Source organism: Larus michahellis, chromosome 12 (assembly GCF_964199755.1).
Source record: "Larus michahellis chromosome 12, bLarMic1.1, whole genome shotgun sequence".
NCBI lineage: Eukaryota > Metazoa > Chordata > Aves > Charadriiformes > Laridae > Larus > Larus michahellis.
The window spans coordinates 3,093,253-3,112,259 of NC_133907.1; the positions used below are offsets into that span (position 1 = coordinate 3,093,253).

At 42.3% G+C, this 19,007-nt stretch overlaps 1 protein-coding gene and 1 long non-coding RNA gene across 3 annotated transcripts in view; one reads left to right on the top strand and one right to left on the bottom strand.

The window, feature by feature from the left end:
- The window catches only part of LOC141750188 (uncharacterized), a 34,391-nt gene extending 20,879 nt beyond the window's left edge, over positions 1-13,512 (bottom strand). For both annotated transcript variants that reach the window (XR_012589600.1, XR_012589601.1), the window contains exons 1-2: positions 13,376-13,512; positions 10,768-10,929 (exon numbers count right to left, since the gene is read on the bottom strand). This is a non-coding gene — a long non-coding RNA (uncharacterized LOC141750188). The remainder of the gene's footprint in view (positions 1-10,767; positions 10,930-13,375) is intronic.
- On the top strand, positions 13,484-18,756 carry MRGBP (MRG domain binding protein). Its single transcript, XM_074604879.1, has 5 exons — positions 13,484-13,745; positions 14,311-14,432; positions 14,970-15,051; positions 16,176-16,250; positions 17,319-18,756. The coding sequence occupies exons 1-5, from the start codon at positions 13,523-13,525 to the stop codon at positions 17,507-17,509; spliced, it is 693 nt and encodes a 230-aa protein (XP_074460980.1). The 5' UTR covers positions 13,484-13,522; the 3' UTR covers positions 17,510-18,756.
- Positions 18,757-19,007: the final 251 nt, after the last annotated feature.

Consider the following 19,007-nt stretch of genomic DNA (forward strand, 5'->3'; position numbering starts at 1 on the left):
ACAATAAAACCCAGTGATGTTAACTGCCCATTAAGCCTGATGAGCAGAGCTCTTGATTAAGGCAATAATAAAGTTAGATTTGGATGTGATGATTGCAGCCGTTGTTGCTGTCAGAGCCCAGGTGCCAGGCCTGAGCCAAGCCTCCTCCTTGGTTTTATCTACAGCCACCTGTACTAGAAACGTTTTCGCTGTTCCCCTTCTTGCTGCCCGCCCGTGTCACAGACCAGTGCTGGCATCACCAACCTGCTGCCACCGGTGCCACCAGCACCAGCCAGGGCACAGCAAGCGCAGAACCGCTGCTGCCGTGCCAGGGCTTCAGATCTGCCCAGTGAGCTGATCCCAGTGTGAAGTTGCAACCATTAAAGCCTGGTATTGTCACAACAGAGCCACATCCAGCACGTTTGGTCATTTCCCTCTCCATACCGAACCGCTGTTGTCTCAGGGCTGTGTCTGTCTGATTCACATCGCTGCTGGCGTGTAGTTTGTTACAGGAGCAGAGAATGCAAAATCAATGTCCAGGAGGGTTTTATAACTGAACCAGAAACACCGTGTTCTCGGCAGAGGAATGGACGAGAGATAAGAATGAAAACGAAGCTGTGGGAATACCTGAATCCTGCCCCACTTTGATATTTAGCGTGGTATTAAAAAAGGCAGTTATAGGGTTTCTTCTGTTAGTTCATTTGTGAAAGACTGGGGCATTTTTATCTGCGAAGCCTTTGGAGCTCCACTATTAGTCTGTTATTATGATTTTTTAATTATTACAAATCATTTTTAAATCCTTTAAGGAGGCTTTGCTCTCTACAACTTGGAGAAGGTGCTTTAGAACAGGCTTCCTACCAGTAACAGTCCAGCAGGGCCAGGAATACAATCCACTGCCGTGGGATAACTTGGAATAACAACTCAGAATCCAGACTCCACTCTTCCCAGCAGAGTTGCTCCTAAAACAAGTCTCCTCCAAGCAGGTTGGTCACCTCTGGAGGCCATTCACTTGCAAAAACCTGGCAGCTCTCAGATAAACCGCTTAGTTACAAGAAGATCCAATGCCCTTTTTAATAAGGTATCGCATAGCGATGGTGGGAACAGAGCACCCACTGTCCATCACAGGTCCCGCAGGAGAAGGAGGGGGCAACAGTCACCTCCAAACCCCCACGAGTCCCAGCCGTGGCCACCAGCCAGGGCGGGGTGTGCGGAGCGGGTCTGGAGCAGGGAGCATGGGACAGGCCAGGCTGCTGCTACGGGAACAAAGGCACCTCGCGGGGCTCTTTCCAAATGGCTGCTAATGCAACAAAGGGGACCAAAAATAAGTGTTTTGCATGGAAAACAGCACTCACGGGCAGTTCCACTTAAATGCTGTGAAATCAAATATTTTCCACTTATGACTACAGCCCATAAGGGCATTTCCTAAAGGATCCAACTGTGCTGCTGACACAGAGTAGAAGTGAACAGGATAGTCCCAATAAAGCCTGATGTCCAATGGGTTGCTGGGAATTATTTACGCTAACTGGTTCCCTGAAAAGCTTGTTCTCCTTCTGCAGAAACCAGGCAGGAGCCCACCTCCAGCACCACTTGGCTGCTTCTCTTGGTCTTGCTGTGCCCCTCCACAGGCAGCTCAGAGAAACACAAGAGTATTCAGGCAAAAAAACCATCTGGCAAACTTAGTCACAGACGTACATTTAAGGATGTGTGGGATTAATTATAGAGAAGTTATACATGAGGAGTTGGAGGCCTGGGGTATTATGGTGAGAAGAAAATCGCAGATAAATTGTTTTCATTAGAGTGGGGAAGCATCGTGTGTGATCATCATTTATCCTGCACTTCATCAGTGCGGAAAGGTTGGCACTAGCACCTCCCTCGCAGCTTCTGTTTCAGGATGTAGCCCTGCAGGTACCATCGGGCTGCTGGACAAATACACTCTGCCATCTTAAGCTCGCCCAGCACCGTCACTGCTGCTCCTTCTAAACCTCCAGCAAAATCACTTCTTTTCTGCCAAAGATGCTCTTGTGCTTTACGAGAAGTTTAAGAAAACTGTGCACACAGGCTAAAATCCCAATGCAAGCTCACTTTTCAAACTGTTTATTTCTACAGATCAGGCACTTTAAACATGCTGTTTGTCACTTAAAACAGTTACTCCAAACACTTCCAGCTATGTAAGTGTTATCTCTGTGCCAGTATTTCTTCCTAGAGGTAGAGGTAAGCCTGAAGACTAACATCAGATTGTTTCTGACAATAGAGAAATTTGAATCCGAGCCCAAACTGCCTGATTAAAATCTATTCCAGCAAGAATATAAACCAGCATACAATTCCAGATCATACTGCAGTAAACTAGGCATTTGAATTTGTACCCCAGATTACCTTTTGCACTTCAGTCTCATCACTTAAAATCAGTGAAAAAACATATTAACTGAACATACGGTAGTCACGGTGGATGGAGACTGAAGACATGTAACAGGGTATGCTTCAAAAAATCTTCAGTCTGGGTTGATTTAACAGTTGACGGTCCTCAGAGTGGGAGAGTGGTAATGAGTGAAAAGATCAGAGAACTAAAGCATTCAGGCTGGAAAGCGTTACTCCTCTGCTCTGTCGTGTGCAGGAATATCACAGAAGGGCCAAGTAGCAATAAATCCAAAGGCAGGTAATTGGTGTTAGTGCTAACTCCTCAGCCAGGAGAGGAGCGGTGTCGCAGGAGGCAAGGTGGATCTAATTCACTTAACTCCTTGACCATTCTTAAAAGAAAACCACTTTTACATTACAAAATTAGAGCCATGTTTATTTACTTGTAAAGTTTTGCTGAATTTTGAAAGGAAGAAACTGTCAGAGTGTACCAAGAAGACCTGTAAATAGCCTGCATTAATCTTTGGTTGCCCCCCATTCCCTAAGATGACCTGAATTCGTAAGTTATGCGAGCTCTGAAGTCTACGTGACCACTGGGTCAAGCCACGAGGATACAGAGAGATTTTGTTCTGAGGCTGAATGCAAATGCACAAAAAACTAATGATGATTCTGAGGAACATTCAGGTTTCCAGTTGTTGACACCAACAGAGCCTATAAAGCAGCAAAAAGACAGCTGCTCCCACCAAACAACATCAATTTGAGATCTGATGCTTGATCCCACTTATCTTAATTATAACCTTTCATTAACCGTCTAAAGAGAAAAACAATTCTAATATAGTATCTCTTGGCAGAAGACTCAACTGAACAGTAAATTGAGGAAAGAATTCAGATTCACAATGCAGTAATAGTCATAATGAAAAGCGTTTCCCTTCGGCTGCCCTCTCGTTGTAACAGGTCACAAAGTTCTAAAATCACATTTTCTTCACTGATCAGTGATATTTTGCAACGTAAATAGCAATTGTTGTTCCAAACTGAAAATTAAAATGTTCGGTGACAGGGATGTTTGGGTTTGGTGACAGAAGTAGTTTCTTATATTATGACATACCATAGATATTAATACTACCTCTTAACAGGGCTTAGAAATATTCTTATTGTCTTGTCTTCCTAGATGTTTGAGGAATGTGGCAATTTAAACCTCTCGGACAGCCCTTGCCCTGTTGTGAATCCACTGAAACTGGCCCCAGTGCTGCCCACTGGGAGGTTTCCATCTCTCCTGCACGTGGGTTTGCAATCCTTTACCTGAGCTGGACTGGGATGTGAAATTGCCCAAAAGAGCAGTTTCGAAGCCCAAAAGAGGGTTTGAAATAGATCCGCCTGTAATGAATAAATAGAGGATAAACAAAAAAGGCCTTGCGTAATGCAAGTAGCGAGGCAGTATGAGCTGTACTGGTTTATAACGCAGCGTCTCCTTCTCTCACACCACTGTGAACCAGGAGCAATTCCAGTGCCTGAACTTAGTAGATTTAGTCCAGCGTCATAAACCAAGAGATCATCATCATGTTTAATTGTCTGTTGTTTAAAGTACTGTCTGTTCATAACTAAAGAGTACACTGTGTACTCATTGTTCCAGTAAGTTTGCAGTTTTCATTTTCTGGAAATATATTTGTCAATAAACTTCCTATTATGAACCTGAATATTACCTGTATTAGAATGAGGAGCTTCAAAAAGCCATTGTCAGAATTCATTTTATAAATCGGTCTGGAAGACAAATATAAAGACTCCTAATCAGCAATCCTATCTAATAAAACTGATTAGAAGAGCACAGGTTTGCATGAGCCCACCTTGATCATAGTGAGAGCAAATAGAAACCGTTCTGAATTTGAACAAATTAGAAACAATCCCATCAGGGCACACAGGTAAGGTAATATACAGATATGAATTGCAGCAATAAAAGAGCAAGTGGAAAATGAGATACGATTATTTTTCTTAACAACTAAGTTGATCCAAGAAGAACAACTTAAAAAATTCAAGGTGGTGAATGGAGCTTATCATGTTCTTGGGTTCCTCTTTCAGAACAGACTGTAGATATACAGGAAAATTCATCAGCTCTCCCTAACTTCCCCTCCAGTGCTGAAGATAAATTACACTTTGCACACGGGTACGTAAACAGCTACACACCTTCTACATGGAGCTGTTTTCTAAGGGTGGTAAGATTCCTGTTTCATCCCACTTTTGATCATGGAGGATACTCAGACGGAATCAATCAGACTCCCCTTCAATGGAGAGAAATTAAATGAATTTAGTAGCAAGACTCTTTAAAACAGCTTTAGAAACTGCTATACACAAAATGGGGAGAAACTGCCACTTTCCATGTTGTGCCCATGTTTGAAAGCCACCACAGACGGCTGCAGGTGGACACCATCAGAACGGCAGTAGCAGATTCGATCTTGTCCTGTGCAAGAGTAGAGCTTCCACAGTCAGAACAGCATCAACATTGCCTCAAGGATGAAAGTCTGGCAGATGTATAAGGACAACAGTCGTGTTAGACCCAGGGCTAACGCTATATCCATAGGTGTTTCTATCACTTTCACCGATGAAAATCCTTCCTATAAAAAAAACAATTATGAGACTAGTTTAAAGGGATCATTTAACAAGGGCAGTGAATGACCCAGCCATTTAAATTTGCCACAGACATTTTTTCCACCTCTCATTTTGGGTCTTTCTCTTCTTTGGCTATTGAGCATTTGGTCTTCAGGCTAATAAATAAAAGGGAGGACAGTGAAACCAGGTATAGGGGGAAGACGACAACATGAGAAAGGCCAGCATAAAAGGGAATTTCTGAGAAACTCAGCTTATAAGTAGATTTGGTGGAAGGTTCTTCACCCAACAGAGCTGGATGATATTGCCCTCTAACCAAGGTCGGGTGGTTCTTCTAAGGTCACACAACTTTTCCTTCAAAAGCATCAAAAAAACCATTGGTAGATGCAAGGTCTCTTCTAAACTTACCACAATTGTAAATATTTTCTAGTGGAGACTTAGTCATTCAAAAGGAAAATTGTGGTGATTATGTTTAACATCACCAAAAGTAGAGAGCACTTCAGGTAATAGCTTCCAGGGAGGGGAAATAAAGCACTGGGAATAAAGCCATCCGTTCAATCTTGTAAATATTTATTATCATTGCATGAGCAATTCAGAATTCTGGTGTGCAATGTTAATAGGACCCACTATAGTTCACCTGAGCCCCAAATTTCCTACTGTTAAAGCAAATCAGATTATTTTTTTAAAATTCTTATTATTTTCATAAAGTACACCATAGTCTATTATATGGTAAGGTGTGTAAGGATTCCAAATGAACTTTCATCTGCTTCTAACGGTGAACAAAAAAAGAAAAACTTTTGAAAGTCGGAAATATAATGTGATTGAAGGATTCTTATCTCGGGACTGCTAGGGAACCTAGGGCCTAATTCAGTACCTCTGAAGCTGCTGCAAAAAGAAGTTTCTATTTTTTTAGGCTTTGCTATCTCATGGCAGCAAAGAGAGCTGGGAAAAGAGCTGTGTTCTGAAATACTTGCTCTGACATATAGTAAGTTTGGCACATGTAGATTAAAGACATCAAATTTTCCTTCACAGGTAAACAGTCCCCAAAATCCAAAGCGCACAGATACCTGATTTGAGACATGCGAGTTAACAAATCCTTAATCAGGATGACATTAGCAGTTAACGAATGCACAGATTCTGTGTGAGCAACAGGCCAGCTTTGCCTCTACCCCAGCCAGCTCGGGATACCTCGGCAAATCTAAAAACTAGCTAGCAAAGGAAGATTAGAAAAAATGAGGATTTTTATCCTCCCTAATTCTTTTGATGACACAGTAGCATCTCTAGTGTGATAAAGGATCTCCAGGGCCTAAGACTTACAGCGAGGTATAAAGTGGCTGTGGAATCACAGAGCTCTGACATTCCCTAGGATATTCTTAAATTACTTCTCCAACTCCAAGGGACAATCTGTAGCAAATGCTCCGTCTCTACCTCCCGCTCCTAATGGCTTCCTAAAGGCTGACCTAAAGTCTTCTGAAGCCCGGAGGAAGACTCCCCCCAGACACCGGAACATTCTGTATTAGCACTTTCTTTGGACTGTGGAGGTCCTTTTCTAATGGGAGGGTAAGAAAAGTGGGAGTAATTCAGATCATCAGCAGAGACGGTTTTCAGAATGGGTAAGAGCAAGAGATACTTGATTACTCTGACATGGGCTGGAGGATGAGTCAGGAGCCCCAGGACGTGCAGGTGGGATCCAAAGCCAGCCAAAGCATGATGTGCACCTGAGTATCTGTCTCTCACACCTCGCTTTCCTCTTCCAATCCAAAAAGAAATAGTTAGCGAGCTTCTAAAAGTGTGCCCCTCAACACACAGTATAAAATCAAATACATATTTTCTTTATAAGTTTCTCACAAAAACAATGAAGTTAACTATTGTGAAAGAAATCGGGGGCCTTCCTACCATTTAGAAAATTGCTTAAATTTGATACTTTACTTCCGATATTGTGTCAAGGAGCGCAAAACCAGCATGAATGGCTGAGGCAATTGAGAAATCCTGAGTAAGAGGAGAAGCCCTGCCTCTTTCCAAAAAGCTTACAGTCGCAGCTTGCTGGGAAAAGCTGTGAAATGTGCTAACTGGCTTTGGCGCTGACATGGTTATGCAAAGTAGACGATAGTAATAGTGCTGCCCTGCCGTCATTTACAATGGCATCTGCTCTCTTTCAATTTTATGTAATTTTCATTGAATTTAGATCCGTCAGGTTGCCCTGCCATAGGATTCATGTGAAAATGAGATCCTTATTCTCAGCAACCGAGGCCGTTGAAGAAACGGGATGTGCTAAGGCTGCTATCCATTATACAAAGGGAGGAAGATTATTCCCAAAATGAAAAGAGATGAAATCCATTCAAATGTGCAAATTTTCAGTCACCTCCATTCCAGAAAAAAATGAGGCTATTCTAAATAAGAGGTCTGTATAGCACAGCTGGCCTCAGAATACTCTAACATATGTGTTCAGATGGGAATTACGATATATATGTAAAATTGCTTACAGACCTGACCCAGCACAGAACGCATTCTGACAGGAATCGGAGCTTGGAGTGAACGCTCCCTCCTGCTAGCTTGAAATAGTAACTTTCGGGTAGAGGCTACTGAGCGAAATAAATAAGGGATAAAGCAGGACCAGCAATTTAAAGATGGACAAAGGAGTAGAGCACATTGGCCAAGTCAGCCTGTATCCATCCACTATACATTCCCCCAACGCCAGAGTTTCATTATGGAGTGCTCCTAGTCGGAAGCAATGCAGAAGGCAGTAATTAGAATTTTGGAGTGCAGGAGAGAACTGCTGACCCCGTGGGCAGGTTTATGCAATTAAGTCTCTCATGAAGGTAACCTACATAATTTGCCAACCTTCTCATGCAATAGCTCATTGGCATCATTGACTTCTAGATCAACTTTTATCATCTCTGTACAGTTTATAAAATTACTGAGTTGCGGTACACAAGCAGCAACGCACTGAAATGAAGTTCTGCCTGCTGAATCAGAAAACAAAAAGTGGCTAAGTGTATCAGCCCATAACAAAAAGAATTGCACGTATTACCCTGGTAGTATTGTTAGCTGTATCTGTTCCTTTCTACAGGAACAGATATTTATATATATACATATATATATTTATATTTTTATATAGTGATGTCAGTCATGACAGTGTTGTCTGCACCCTTTCTTTAAACCTGTTTATTTATTTGAGGGGTTTTTTCCCTCCTGAGATGCCGTAGGCATGCACATGGTGAGAACTGACATTTTGTTGGCTATGAAGATGGAAACACTTCCTTGCTTCAGATCTAATCCAAACACTTTCAATTACTGATATAGTCACTTTGGCATTTTTGTGCTGTTTTAGAAGGAATAACTGGCTTTGAAATATTTGGTGTAAATTACAAGCAAAAAAGTAAGAGTCACAGGCCTGAAATATAGTAACCAACTGTCTCCTGTCTCCTCTTACAGGTGTCTCCTAAACCACCAAATAAATAGAAACAAGAGTCCAGTTGATATGAAATTCCACCTTCACTGAAATCAATGGATTTTTTTCCCTTTTGATTAACACTTAAGCATAAGACAACTAATTTTTTTGCAGTTGGTCTGTTTTAAGATCATTAAAGATAGAGGAGAATTCATTGAACATGGTGAAGGGTAAAACTCAGAGACTTAGGCAGCAGCAGTCAAAGCTGCTCCTGATAGAGAACAGTTACATCTGTCTGGTTGAAGGCAAACTCTGACCCATGTTAAGAGCATCTCCTACCAACAGAACCACTGCAAACATACAATTTCTTCTCCATGTGATGGACTTCGCTCCATACCCAGCGAGGAATTTGGCTCCATCATCAGATATGTTGGCTTATCAAGCATTCTCTACTGTGAGTAATTATATTCTTTGCACGTGAGGATAAACCCAGAATTATACAGCTCTGGTTTGGTTCCGTAAATCAAACACAGGCTTGACATTATGGAATCACAACAGAAGAGCTTTTAAAATAAAACAGGAGACAGGACAGGCCTGTTTTCCATGACTAATGAGGACAGAAGATCCTGTTACCAGCACTTTGTGGACTCTCTTGTTTCAGCGACACACTGAAGCTGGAGACGTATTCCTACACACCAGAAAAGCTCAGGCGTTCTTTGACAAGTTACTTGGCTTAGTCCTGGATGGTGCCACTGATTTAGCATTATTGCAAGCCAAATTTCATCCTAACCTACTGGCTGCAGCTGCAGATTGTTCCTAACGCACTCTTGTTTGCCGATGGGTAGGGTCCGTACTAGGAAGCAATCTTAAACAGATGATGCAGTCTAATGGATGATGCTGAAGGGCACTTGGGAATACTCTGGAGTAGTCAAAGCTGAAATGCAAAAAAGGGCCCTAACACGACGTCCCAAACCCCTGACTTGCACAGTTCTGTCCAGGTTTGTATGCGCTTAAAAGAGTACACGTGCTTTATGAAAATCTGCTGCCACCCTCCGCCACAGCGAAAGGCTGAGCGTGGTTGTCATGTGAATGTCAGCCGGTCGGGTTCAGTGCTTGGCTGCTTTCCTTCTGGAGATCCTTTGTATTTATGCTGGCTCCTTTTTATTTTAAAGAGTAGTATTTTTGTTTTGAAAAATAAATATAAAAACATGACCCAGAGACGAAAATGATGATCTGAACAATCCCAGTCACAACACTGAAACTACCAAGGAAGGGAATTCCTTCTAGATTTGTGCTGGGCAGTGGGGTGAGTGTGAGTTTAGTTTGGCAGGAATGGCAGGAACTTTAGGCACTACCAACGAAAATGACCTTCAGTAAAACATGCCACGGCATTCTGATGCTGGCTTGGGGTAGCCAGGCACTCATGAACTGATTCTTGTGCTCACCTCGAACCAGCTCATTCTAAATCCAGTGGTTCTTCTTTACGCTTCCCTCTAAGCCTGGGATATGATGGATTTATTAAACTGAAAAAGTAAGATGGCTTCTCCTTACACAATCCCCACTCTGCACTGAGATATTTTGAAGTGTAACAGCAGCAGTAGTGAACGCCTCTGTGCGTGCTTAGAGATTATTATTTGCACTGTTTTCAATCTATTTTTCAAAGGCTTGCCATCTGATGCCCATCTAATATCTAGCCTCTCTCTGTTGGGAGAATGAGCACAACCGATCACAAGGGAGAAGCTCCATTCAAGAACATATGTCTCAGCAAACAGAATGTGTCCTCTGTCTGCCAGCTGCTTCCCACACCCCACACCCCCCTATTTTGAATTAAATTCCATATTTTTACCCCTATCTGGCCATGCAGACCAGATCTGAGAGTGAATTCCCCATTCAATGCTCTTGTTTAAAATAATCGAACACAACTTTTTTGCTAAGAACTTAAGCAACTGGGAGAGGGCTGGGAAGTATCTCCTTGCCAGCCACTGGAAGAGGCAATGCTGCTCTACAGGGATGTGTGATAAGACTCTAACAACAAATAGGTTTATCTTTTTGGTTCTTCCTCCTTGATAGGTTTAATGGGGAGAAAAACACATCTATATCAAACAATTGTCATTTATTTATGCAAAATGATCAGGCTCCAACTTTAGGGCAATTCCCTATGCAGCTCTGTTAAGCAAAACTTCCCACAGATTTCACACCAAAAGAACGGATTTTGAAAGTAATGCTAAAGCTTACAAATCAGAGCAGAACTCTGCTTTTCAGGGGTCTTCATCAGTCAGAAAGGATATTATATTTGGAAATACTGAAGTATGCCAAAGCACTGAGATTACTTCTCTTGTAGGACGATTTATGGACCTGAGAGTAATTTGGTGCAGGACTAGACCCCAAATTTTCTGCATGTAAAAACTACATATGTAATGAAATGGAATAATACAGTAGCTAATTACCCAGTTTGTCAAAAATTAAACCCAGCATCAGGCAGCAGTGACCACTGGGCACATCCATCAGCTTTACCAGGGCTCCCTGTCCGTGGGCTCCAGCAAACTGCAGCACTTCTGTAGAATAAAGCTGGTAACGCTCCCCCGGGGGTCTCGGGAGTTTTCATTCACCTATGTAAGAAAAATTCTGTTAGACTCTGTATCAAAGATGTACTAAAATCCCCAGCAAAGGTTAAGTGACTGGTTTTAATGCAAAAGTATGCAGATGATATTAATTGACAAGGTTCACATGGCATAGCAAGAATCATCCAGGATTCGGAATGAAGTTTTAACTTTGTTAAGGGCACTAACACATGGTGTTCTAAAATAATGACAAAAATAGTTGCAACCATATTGCTTATCCCAGAAATACAACGCTTCTAGAGAGAATGCCAAATGCTAGGCGTATTTCTCAGTTGTTGCAGCGCCTTATGAAATATCAAATTGCCTCTGCAGGGGGACACGACCCGACCCAGCAAAGGGCTGAGCACCCTTCGTGGACATCATCGGCAGCCAGGTTTCTATGGCTGGAAGCAGCCTAAAGAGTGGCAAGAAAAAGAGAGGAACTAAACTGTGCTTGTCTGATGTGGCTGGTATCTGCTGAAAAACAAAAGTAAGATTCGAACTTGAACAAGACGAGGGTAAATTTTTCAGGATCTGCAAAATCTTTTCAGTGAGGGGGAAAAAACCTCTAAAATTTAAAGAGAGAAAAATAGAACTCTGGTCCAAATCCAGGCAGAGGCTGCGTGTGGCATTACTACAGGCTCCCATATGTCTCCTGGAGGCACTGAAAGAGACAAGGACATTTAGATGCTGGAAAATGTAATTATTTGCGATTGAAACAAATTAGCAGCCGATTTATGCATATACTCTTCCTGTTGAATTAACATTATTCTACTGAATTAAATTATTCTCATTTGCTATTGTACTTTCAGAGGTAGCCATATGTTTTTTCACATTCTGTCTCACATGCTACTTTTTTTAGTCATCAGAACTTAATGACATAAAAATTGCTATCTGAGTTGACACGGTTATTCCCTCTTGATGATAGTCTTTAAGTAGAAGCATAATGTGACAGCTGAGAGCACTGAAGCTCAGTGTTTCACACAGACTTAATATATATATAAAAAAATTAGTCCTGCAAAACTTTGAAAACTATTCTACGGGGGAGCAATTTTTCTACTCTGTAATTTATTTGCTTTTCTGTCTTCCTTCATTTTTCTACACATAGAAACATGTGTATGAAAACAGGAATTTAGTTGTTCGGGAACCCAAGTGCTCCCGCTGTGCAGTCATCACAGGAAATCACAACCCTCTCTTTCGGGAGCAGCTTCAGACTGGGTAGCAGCACAGGGCAAATAAACATTTGGAAGATTAAACAGGTCTGAGAGCCAGGGCTGGATTTAGGGCTGGATTTAACTGGAAAAGCGTGCAAATTTGTATTTGAGATCAGCAAAATCTTGCTGATATATAATTTTGGCTCAAAATGAGGAAGGTCGTGTGAAGCCTGAGCTGTGCAAAGGCAGGTCCAGCGCAACCAGGACACGGGTAGAGAGGTGACAGGAGGCAGAAGAAATATTTCTGGAGATTCCTGTAGTCTTGACCCAGAAAAGTCATTCCAGCAGGATCTCTGTCACTCCGAATGGAGCTCTCACAGCAACAGTTATTCCTGGAAAATTTCAACAGCATCTAAACTGGACTGAAGCGAGAGACTCCTTTCCATTTGAGAGCCTGAACCCTGCTGGAAATGAGGATTTGTATCCAGGCGTCCCAATCCAGGATCCGCACCACCAAACTTCCCAAGGCTTCACACGTGAGGTTTTGGGTTTAACTCATTTCAGATGTTTACTTAATGTTAGGTTAATCTGTTTGGGGTATAAGCATTACATCAAGCCCCAAAGAATGGTATGAGTCAAGTTAATTCTTTGGGTAGCAAAGGTAGAGAAAGTTTTTCATTTCAGAAAATTGCATCTTTCCCATCCTGCTGTTTATTCTTTGGATAATTTGCATTGAAATAATGTCTCTTTGCTTGGGAGTTTTTGCCACCACTGCTTTATTATTCACTTGGAACAGACGTCCTTTGCATATGATGTCATTGTTATTTGCTATTGAAATAATTTTAATGTCACAGAAAGGATTAAGATTTCAAGTGAGGAGTGAGCAATAGGAAAACCTGATCACCTAAGCAACAGAAGTCCTGTTTCATGCCTGTGTGTCTAATAATACCTAACAAGGCAAAAAAAACTCTGTCACTGAGGGAATGATACATTCTCTTCCCAAAGAAAATGTTTTTTATGCCTCAAATGACAGGCAAAGCTGGTGGGTTCTGCATTTTTTTTTAAACATGCCAGGAGTAGTTATTTGTTAAGCATCAGTTCAGGCTGATGTTGTGACAGGGACGAGCGGTTCGAGGGCTCCAAGGCGCTCGGGACCCTTCCCCAGTGCAATGTCCCACCGCGGCCGCGCCTTGGGCCCGAAGGGCGAGGGCTGGGGCGAGCGAGGCTTCCACAGGCCCCGCTCCTACGCCCCAACCCTCCGGGGATCCCAAACGCCGACCAGGCCCACGGACGCCATTTACCTGAGGTAAACCCCGCCACGAACCTCCTGCTCCAGCACAGAAGCCGCCCAAGGCCTCGCCCCGCCGCCGCGCCCCGCCTCGCCTCGCCTCGCGGCCGCCACCCCCTCCTCCCGGCCGGCAGGAGCCGCTGCGGCCGGCGGCGCGGCGATGGGCGAGGCGGAGGGCGGCTCGGCGGGCGCTGTGGAGAAGCCGCCGTTGCCCGCGGCCGGGCCGGGGACCGCCGCGGCCGTCGCTGCCGCCGTTGCAGCCGCCGCGGCGGCGGCGGCGGCCGCCCCGGAGCCCGGCGTGCCGGCGGAGGAGGCGGTGGTGGTGTGGAGCCCTGAAGTGGAGGTTTGCCTCTTCCACGCCATGCTGGGCCACAAGCCCGTAGGTGAGAGCAGGCCGCGGCCGAGCCGCGGCCTCGAGTAGCGGCGCTGGCCCGGGAGGAGAAGCAGGCGCTGGGCCCGGAGCGGGGGGGAGCGTTCCGGCCGCGCCGCTGTGCTGCCCCCAGCGGCCTCCTGGGCCCGCTCCCGCCGCGGCTGCCGGCCCGGGGCCCTGGGACTTCTCCCGAGCGCGGCGGGGCCTGTGGGGAGGGAGCGCCTCCGTGCCCGCCCGGCCTCCTCGGCCGTCCCTCGCCGGGGCACGGAGCCAGCCCTCCTCACCCCTCTCAGTCTTCACCTTTCCTGGCCTGCTGCGTCGCGCTTCCATTCCGTTGTGTTTCATGCAGGCTCTCTAAAAGCCCTGGCTGCGGCCCTGTGTGGACGCATTGCCCAGTGGGGCATCCTCAGCCCCTCTCCAGCGCAGCACCTGTAATGTAGGGTGGAATATCAGCCAGGCAGGGCTGACCGGGTGCCATGTGTCCTTCCCGGACTGTACGGTTTCCCTGTAATGATGGCATGTTTTTTTCATTGTGTGGCATAGGTAGAACTGTTAATTGCCCTGAGTTCTTCCCTCAGGTGTGAACCGCCATTTCCACATGATTTGTATCCGAGATAAATTCAGTCAGAATATTGGACGGCAGATTTCTTCCAAAGTGATTTGGGACCATCTGAGCACCATGTATGATATGCAAGCTCTTGTGAGTATAAAACATCGATGCAAGTGCGTTGTTATTTCTTATAGTTCAGGAGTTTTGACAGGCCAAAATCACTGGGCCTGACATGCCTTTCACGTCATTAGGAATTACGTGTCGTTCCAGTGAGTTGATAAGCTTTTCCTCATGAGGTGGAAGGCAGTAAAACTTGCAGTGGTTTGTTGTTGGATTTTTTTTTCTTACTGTGTTCTGACTTTAATAAAGTTGCCTAAATACTGATCCAGCAAACACAGGTACTGTACTTAAGTGCCAAACAAGGAGGTTATAGTGTGTTTATGTAAGAATTTGCCATGGTTGGATACCAGAAATGATCTCAAATGATCACGAGTCATGATCTCAAACACCTTTACCATCTAATCAGTTTGACATCAGGAGCCTCCTCATTCTCTAATGTTTGAGGTATCTTGTTAAGAATTATTAAGCTACTAATTGCATGTAGAACACAACTTGAGATTGCACTTCTAAATCCAAATTAAAGTTTTTAACAAAGTCATTCATAGAGATCTTTCTTTTCTTTCTAAGCACGAATCTGAAATTCTTCCGTTCCCTAACATAGAGAAGAATTTTGCTCTTCCTGATGAAATGATTCAAGAAGTGAGAGAAGGTAAGTTCTGACAGCAGTCTCTTATTCTTGGTTGCTCTAATCTCATCTCAGGACAGGTAGTTTAACAGAACTCCCCCAGAAAAAGAGCGTAATGTGCCAATCCAGGGCCATTCTTTCAGACTAGTATATCAGGAAAAGGAAGTGCTAAACACATAAAACTTTATCTCATGAATTTTTTAATCAGATGACTGAAGGAAACAGTTGGGGAAAGGAATGCTTCTTGTGCTGTTCATATTCTCACTGTCAGCCTCTGTGATTGACCACTGTAGGAAACAGGCTAGTGAGAGAGAGAGATCTTTGGTCAGATTCCACACAGTATTTCTCTTATTCTTAGATATAATGTAGATGAGATGCTAATATGGCACAAACATGTTCTCTTTATACCATTTAGACTCAATTTCTCCTTCTGAGTATACACAAAAGATCCATGTGCTTCATTAATACCAGTTTGCAGAGTGAAAGGCAGAATATGGTTCCTTGCAAGGCAATTAGTAGTTTATTGTGGTTGTGCTTTGTTGAGACTGCTGTAATATTACATCAGACCGTAACTTTTGCTAAAACAGATGATCTGCACGCTGTAATGTGGTTGGTTTTGTAGCAAGGTCATTTTTTGGACAGAAATCTTAGGTTAAGCAGCAAGAGCTGGATTTTCAAAGTTTAGCTATATGTGTGCTACTTAGTACTGTTATCCAAGGTAGGAGCTGGGAAGTTCTAGCATCTGCCAAAGGAGTTCTTGGGATATTTTAAACTACAGTGCAATTCTTCTCAGTTACTAGGTGCACTAAGCTTTAAACTAAAAATTCAGTGTAGAATCATAGTATAGGTAAGACATTGTGATATGTTTTGCCTGTTTAGCATTTCAGTTTCTTTCTGTTAGTAATTTCAGTGGAACCTTTTGACATGCGGCATCATCTTGTTTCAGTGCTTTACCTTATGCTCATAGTATGCCTCAACTGTTAGCTGTGTCTCTCTGTCACAGTGCAGAGGAACCTTTCTAAATTACTGCTGAATGTTGCACTGAGTATTTGTTAGCATTATGCACATATGCTGAGGCTACTAATCCAGAAAAACCACGTATGGTTCTTCAAAAGCATCTAACCATTGCCTGACAATCCTTTCTGTAGGAAAAGTAATGATAGAAGAAGAAGTGAAAGAGGAAATAAAAGAAGAGATGGAAACGCATGCAGGGCCAGAAGAAGGTAAATTTGTAACTCTCTACTGTGTAGTATGAGATTAAAAAACAACTGTAACTGAGAAATTAATGTTAAAATGTAAATCCCAAATATGGTGTACTTTGTGATTTGTATTCAGACTTAACATATACTCATGCCGAGAACTAGAATAATTTAAGAATGCACAGAGTAAGCAGTTGCCAATATCTGATACTTTGAAAGATTTCTGCTTTGCTCCTAATTCAGATGTGCAAAGTTGTATAGCTTTTGAGTTTTTTGGTTTTAATATGTACTTGACAAAACCCTGGGCGTCTGAAGTAATCTGAGGATCTCTGAAAGAAAGTTGAGTCCAGTTTTAGTGAACCGAAATACTCTGTGTTAGGATCTTTGTAGTCATGGGGAAAAATAGTCCCTATAAATCAAAAAAGGTTGTAAGATTGTATGCTTAAATGAGAAGGTGGGCAGAGTGGTTTTTTTATTTTACTTTATTTGCATTATCTTGCTTCTTTTAAATATAAGGCTTATTTTCCTAACACTTTGCTGTGGAACAAAGTCAAATGTGAACAGTAGAGATCCTGCTATTTACCTTAACAGACCAAGCCAACTGTTAACTTTATAATTTCGTAATACTTATATCACAGAATAAGTGTTGCTTTAAGATTGAGTCTAATAAAAGATCTAAAAATGTATTTTAAAAATATATTAAATTTCACATATTGTGTGTTCAGTTTTAAAATCTATCTATAATACCAAATGTAATGACCATTGCAGATTATACATTTCATAGATTGGTCCTATGTTCTGTGTTACTATTAAGTATTTTAATTTTAAGCGCTGTTTGATTCCAGTTAATTAATTTCATTTTTAGCCTGTCAAAATACATGCCTGTCTTTAAAGCAAATAATAAAAGCAAGATGTGCCTTTCTTACAGAGGATTTTTCCTTTAAAAGTGAAAGTAATACTCAAGTGGTGGTTAAATATGCTGGGAATTGATTGGTTTGAAAAGTTTTATGTAATATGAAGAAATTTGCATCACTTCTTGTTTGCCTATGTGTGTAACTCTGATCTGGAATCATTACTTTAATCCTATTTCAGTTTTTGCACCCTCTGGAAGTTTAGGAAAAACAACAGAAAAGCCAAGCAGCAAAGAGAAAGAGAAAACTTCATCAGATTCTGGGTCCAAAGAAGGATCTGATAAGAGGAAGCGCAACAGAGTCACTGAAAAGGTCTTAAACGCAAACAGCAATCCCTCCAGTCCCAGTGCTGCAAAACGACGCAGAACATAAAGCAAGCTGTGAAAGACAGAAGGAATAAACTCTGGAACATGAGGAGGGAACAGTAAAAACGAGTAGCAGGATAGTCGCTACGTAAGCTTTTTGAGAAAGGAAAAGGTATCTGAGCCAGGTATTTGAAGAATCTGCACATTGGCTTTATACATGTAAGACTTTGTCTTTCCTGATGTGTTTTCTTGTCAGCACCGATGGCAATGGCCACCTTCTCAGGGCGCTGGGAGAAAGCTGGCAGCGTTAAGAGTTTACGCGTATGTGACAATTCCAGTGGTTGCATTTCAAACAAGTAACGCGCTCTGCGGCAGCACAGGTCGTGAAACGAGTGCTCAGTGAAGCACGGAGCCTCAGTTCATGAAAAGCGTAGGTTATTTCTATAAATTTTGGGTCGTTTTTTCCACCTTTGTTACTGTCTTTGAATATTACAGACCCTGCGTGGGTAATGTTTGTTGGCAGTTTTACTTAGTGCAAACACAGTGTTTGTATCAAATGTCTGAATTTGTTGGTTCACTAAAACTAAAATTCTTTTAAATACATATGACTACTGAGTTGAAGTATTCTTTCACCCTGTTTGCTGGAGGAACCTTTACTTCTTTCACCCGCAGTGATGTAACATTTTTCAATCTTCATAAGTTTATATACCATAAGTGAAGTGAAAATGATAATGCCCCTAGAATAATAATTAATTAGTGTCCTAAATAAAATATCCAGTGACGTCACATGGTTTTGTAAGGGATCAGCTGAGCTGTGTGTGTACCTGGAGATGTCGCTTCATCCATCCGCACTATAGTAGTATATAACAGTGGGTTTTGTACTTCATTATTTATTTTTTTTTAAAGCCGTTTTAGTAGATGTTAATGAAGTTGGTGTTCAAAAATGTTAATTTTGTTTAACAACTTAAGAATCTTACTGACATTGTAATGCTTATCTTTTATATGCCGGAATGTTAAGATTTGATGAAGTTACTATTTTTCTGTTGTGAAAAAATAGACCACAATCAACAAAACACATGTTAAATGGTGAACGAAGTAGACTGAAATGCTACTGAATTTGTTTCACCATATTAACTACAAGTTAATGAAAAGAAGAATTACTTCTTAATCTGTCAGTATTGCCTTCAAGGTGAGGAACTAGGCACACGCGAGGTTTTGCTTTTATTCTAGGTACGTAGCCAAGTTCTTGTCTGCCTTATTTGTTTCAATTGTTTTATACCAAGAATAAATTTGACTTGTTTTTATTTTACTAAATGCTTATTGTTGTGTAACTTGTTTGAAAGTTATTTAGGTATGTTAAGCCCTTAGTGAAATTGGTCAGAAGTGCCTACCTCTTTTGGTTTTTTTTTACTAATTTTGCCTGATCTTGCAAACTGCTACCCTGTTAGTTCTGTGAGATGTTTGATGAGAAATCCTTACCTGCTGAACTCAATAGCCAGGTTGCTGTAAGCTTCCAAACTAGAGGATTTTCTCTGTTCTAATGAGCAATTGTGAAGGACTGAGTT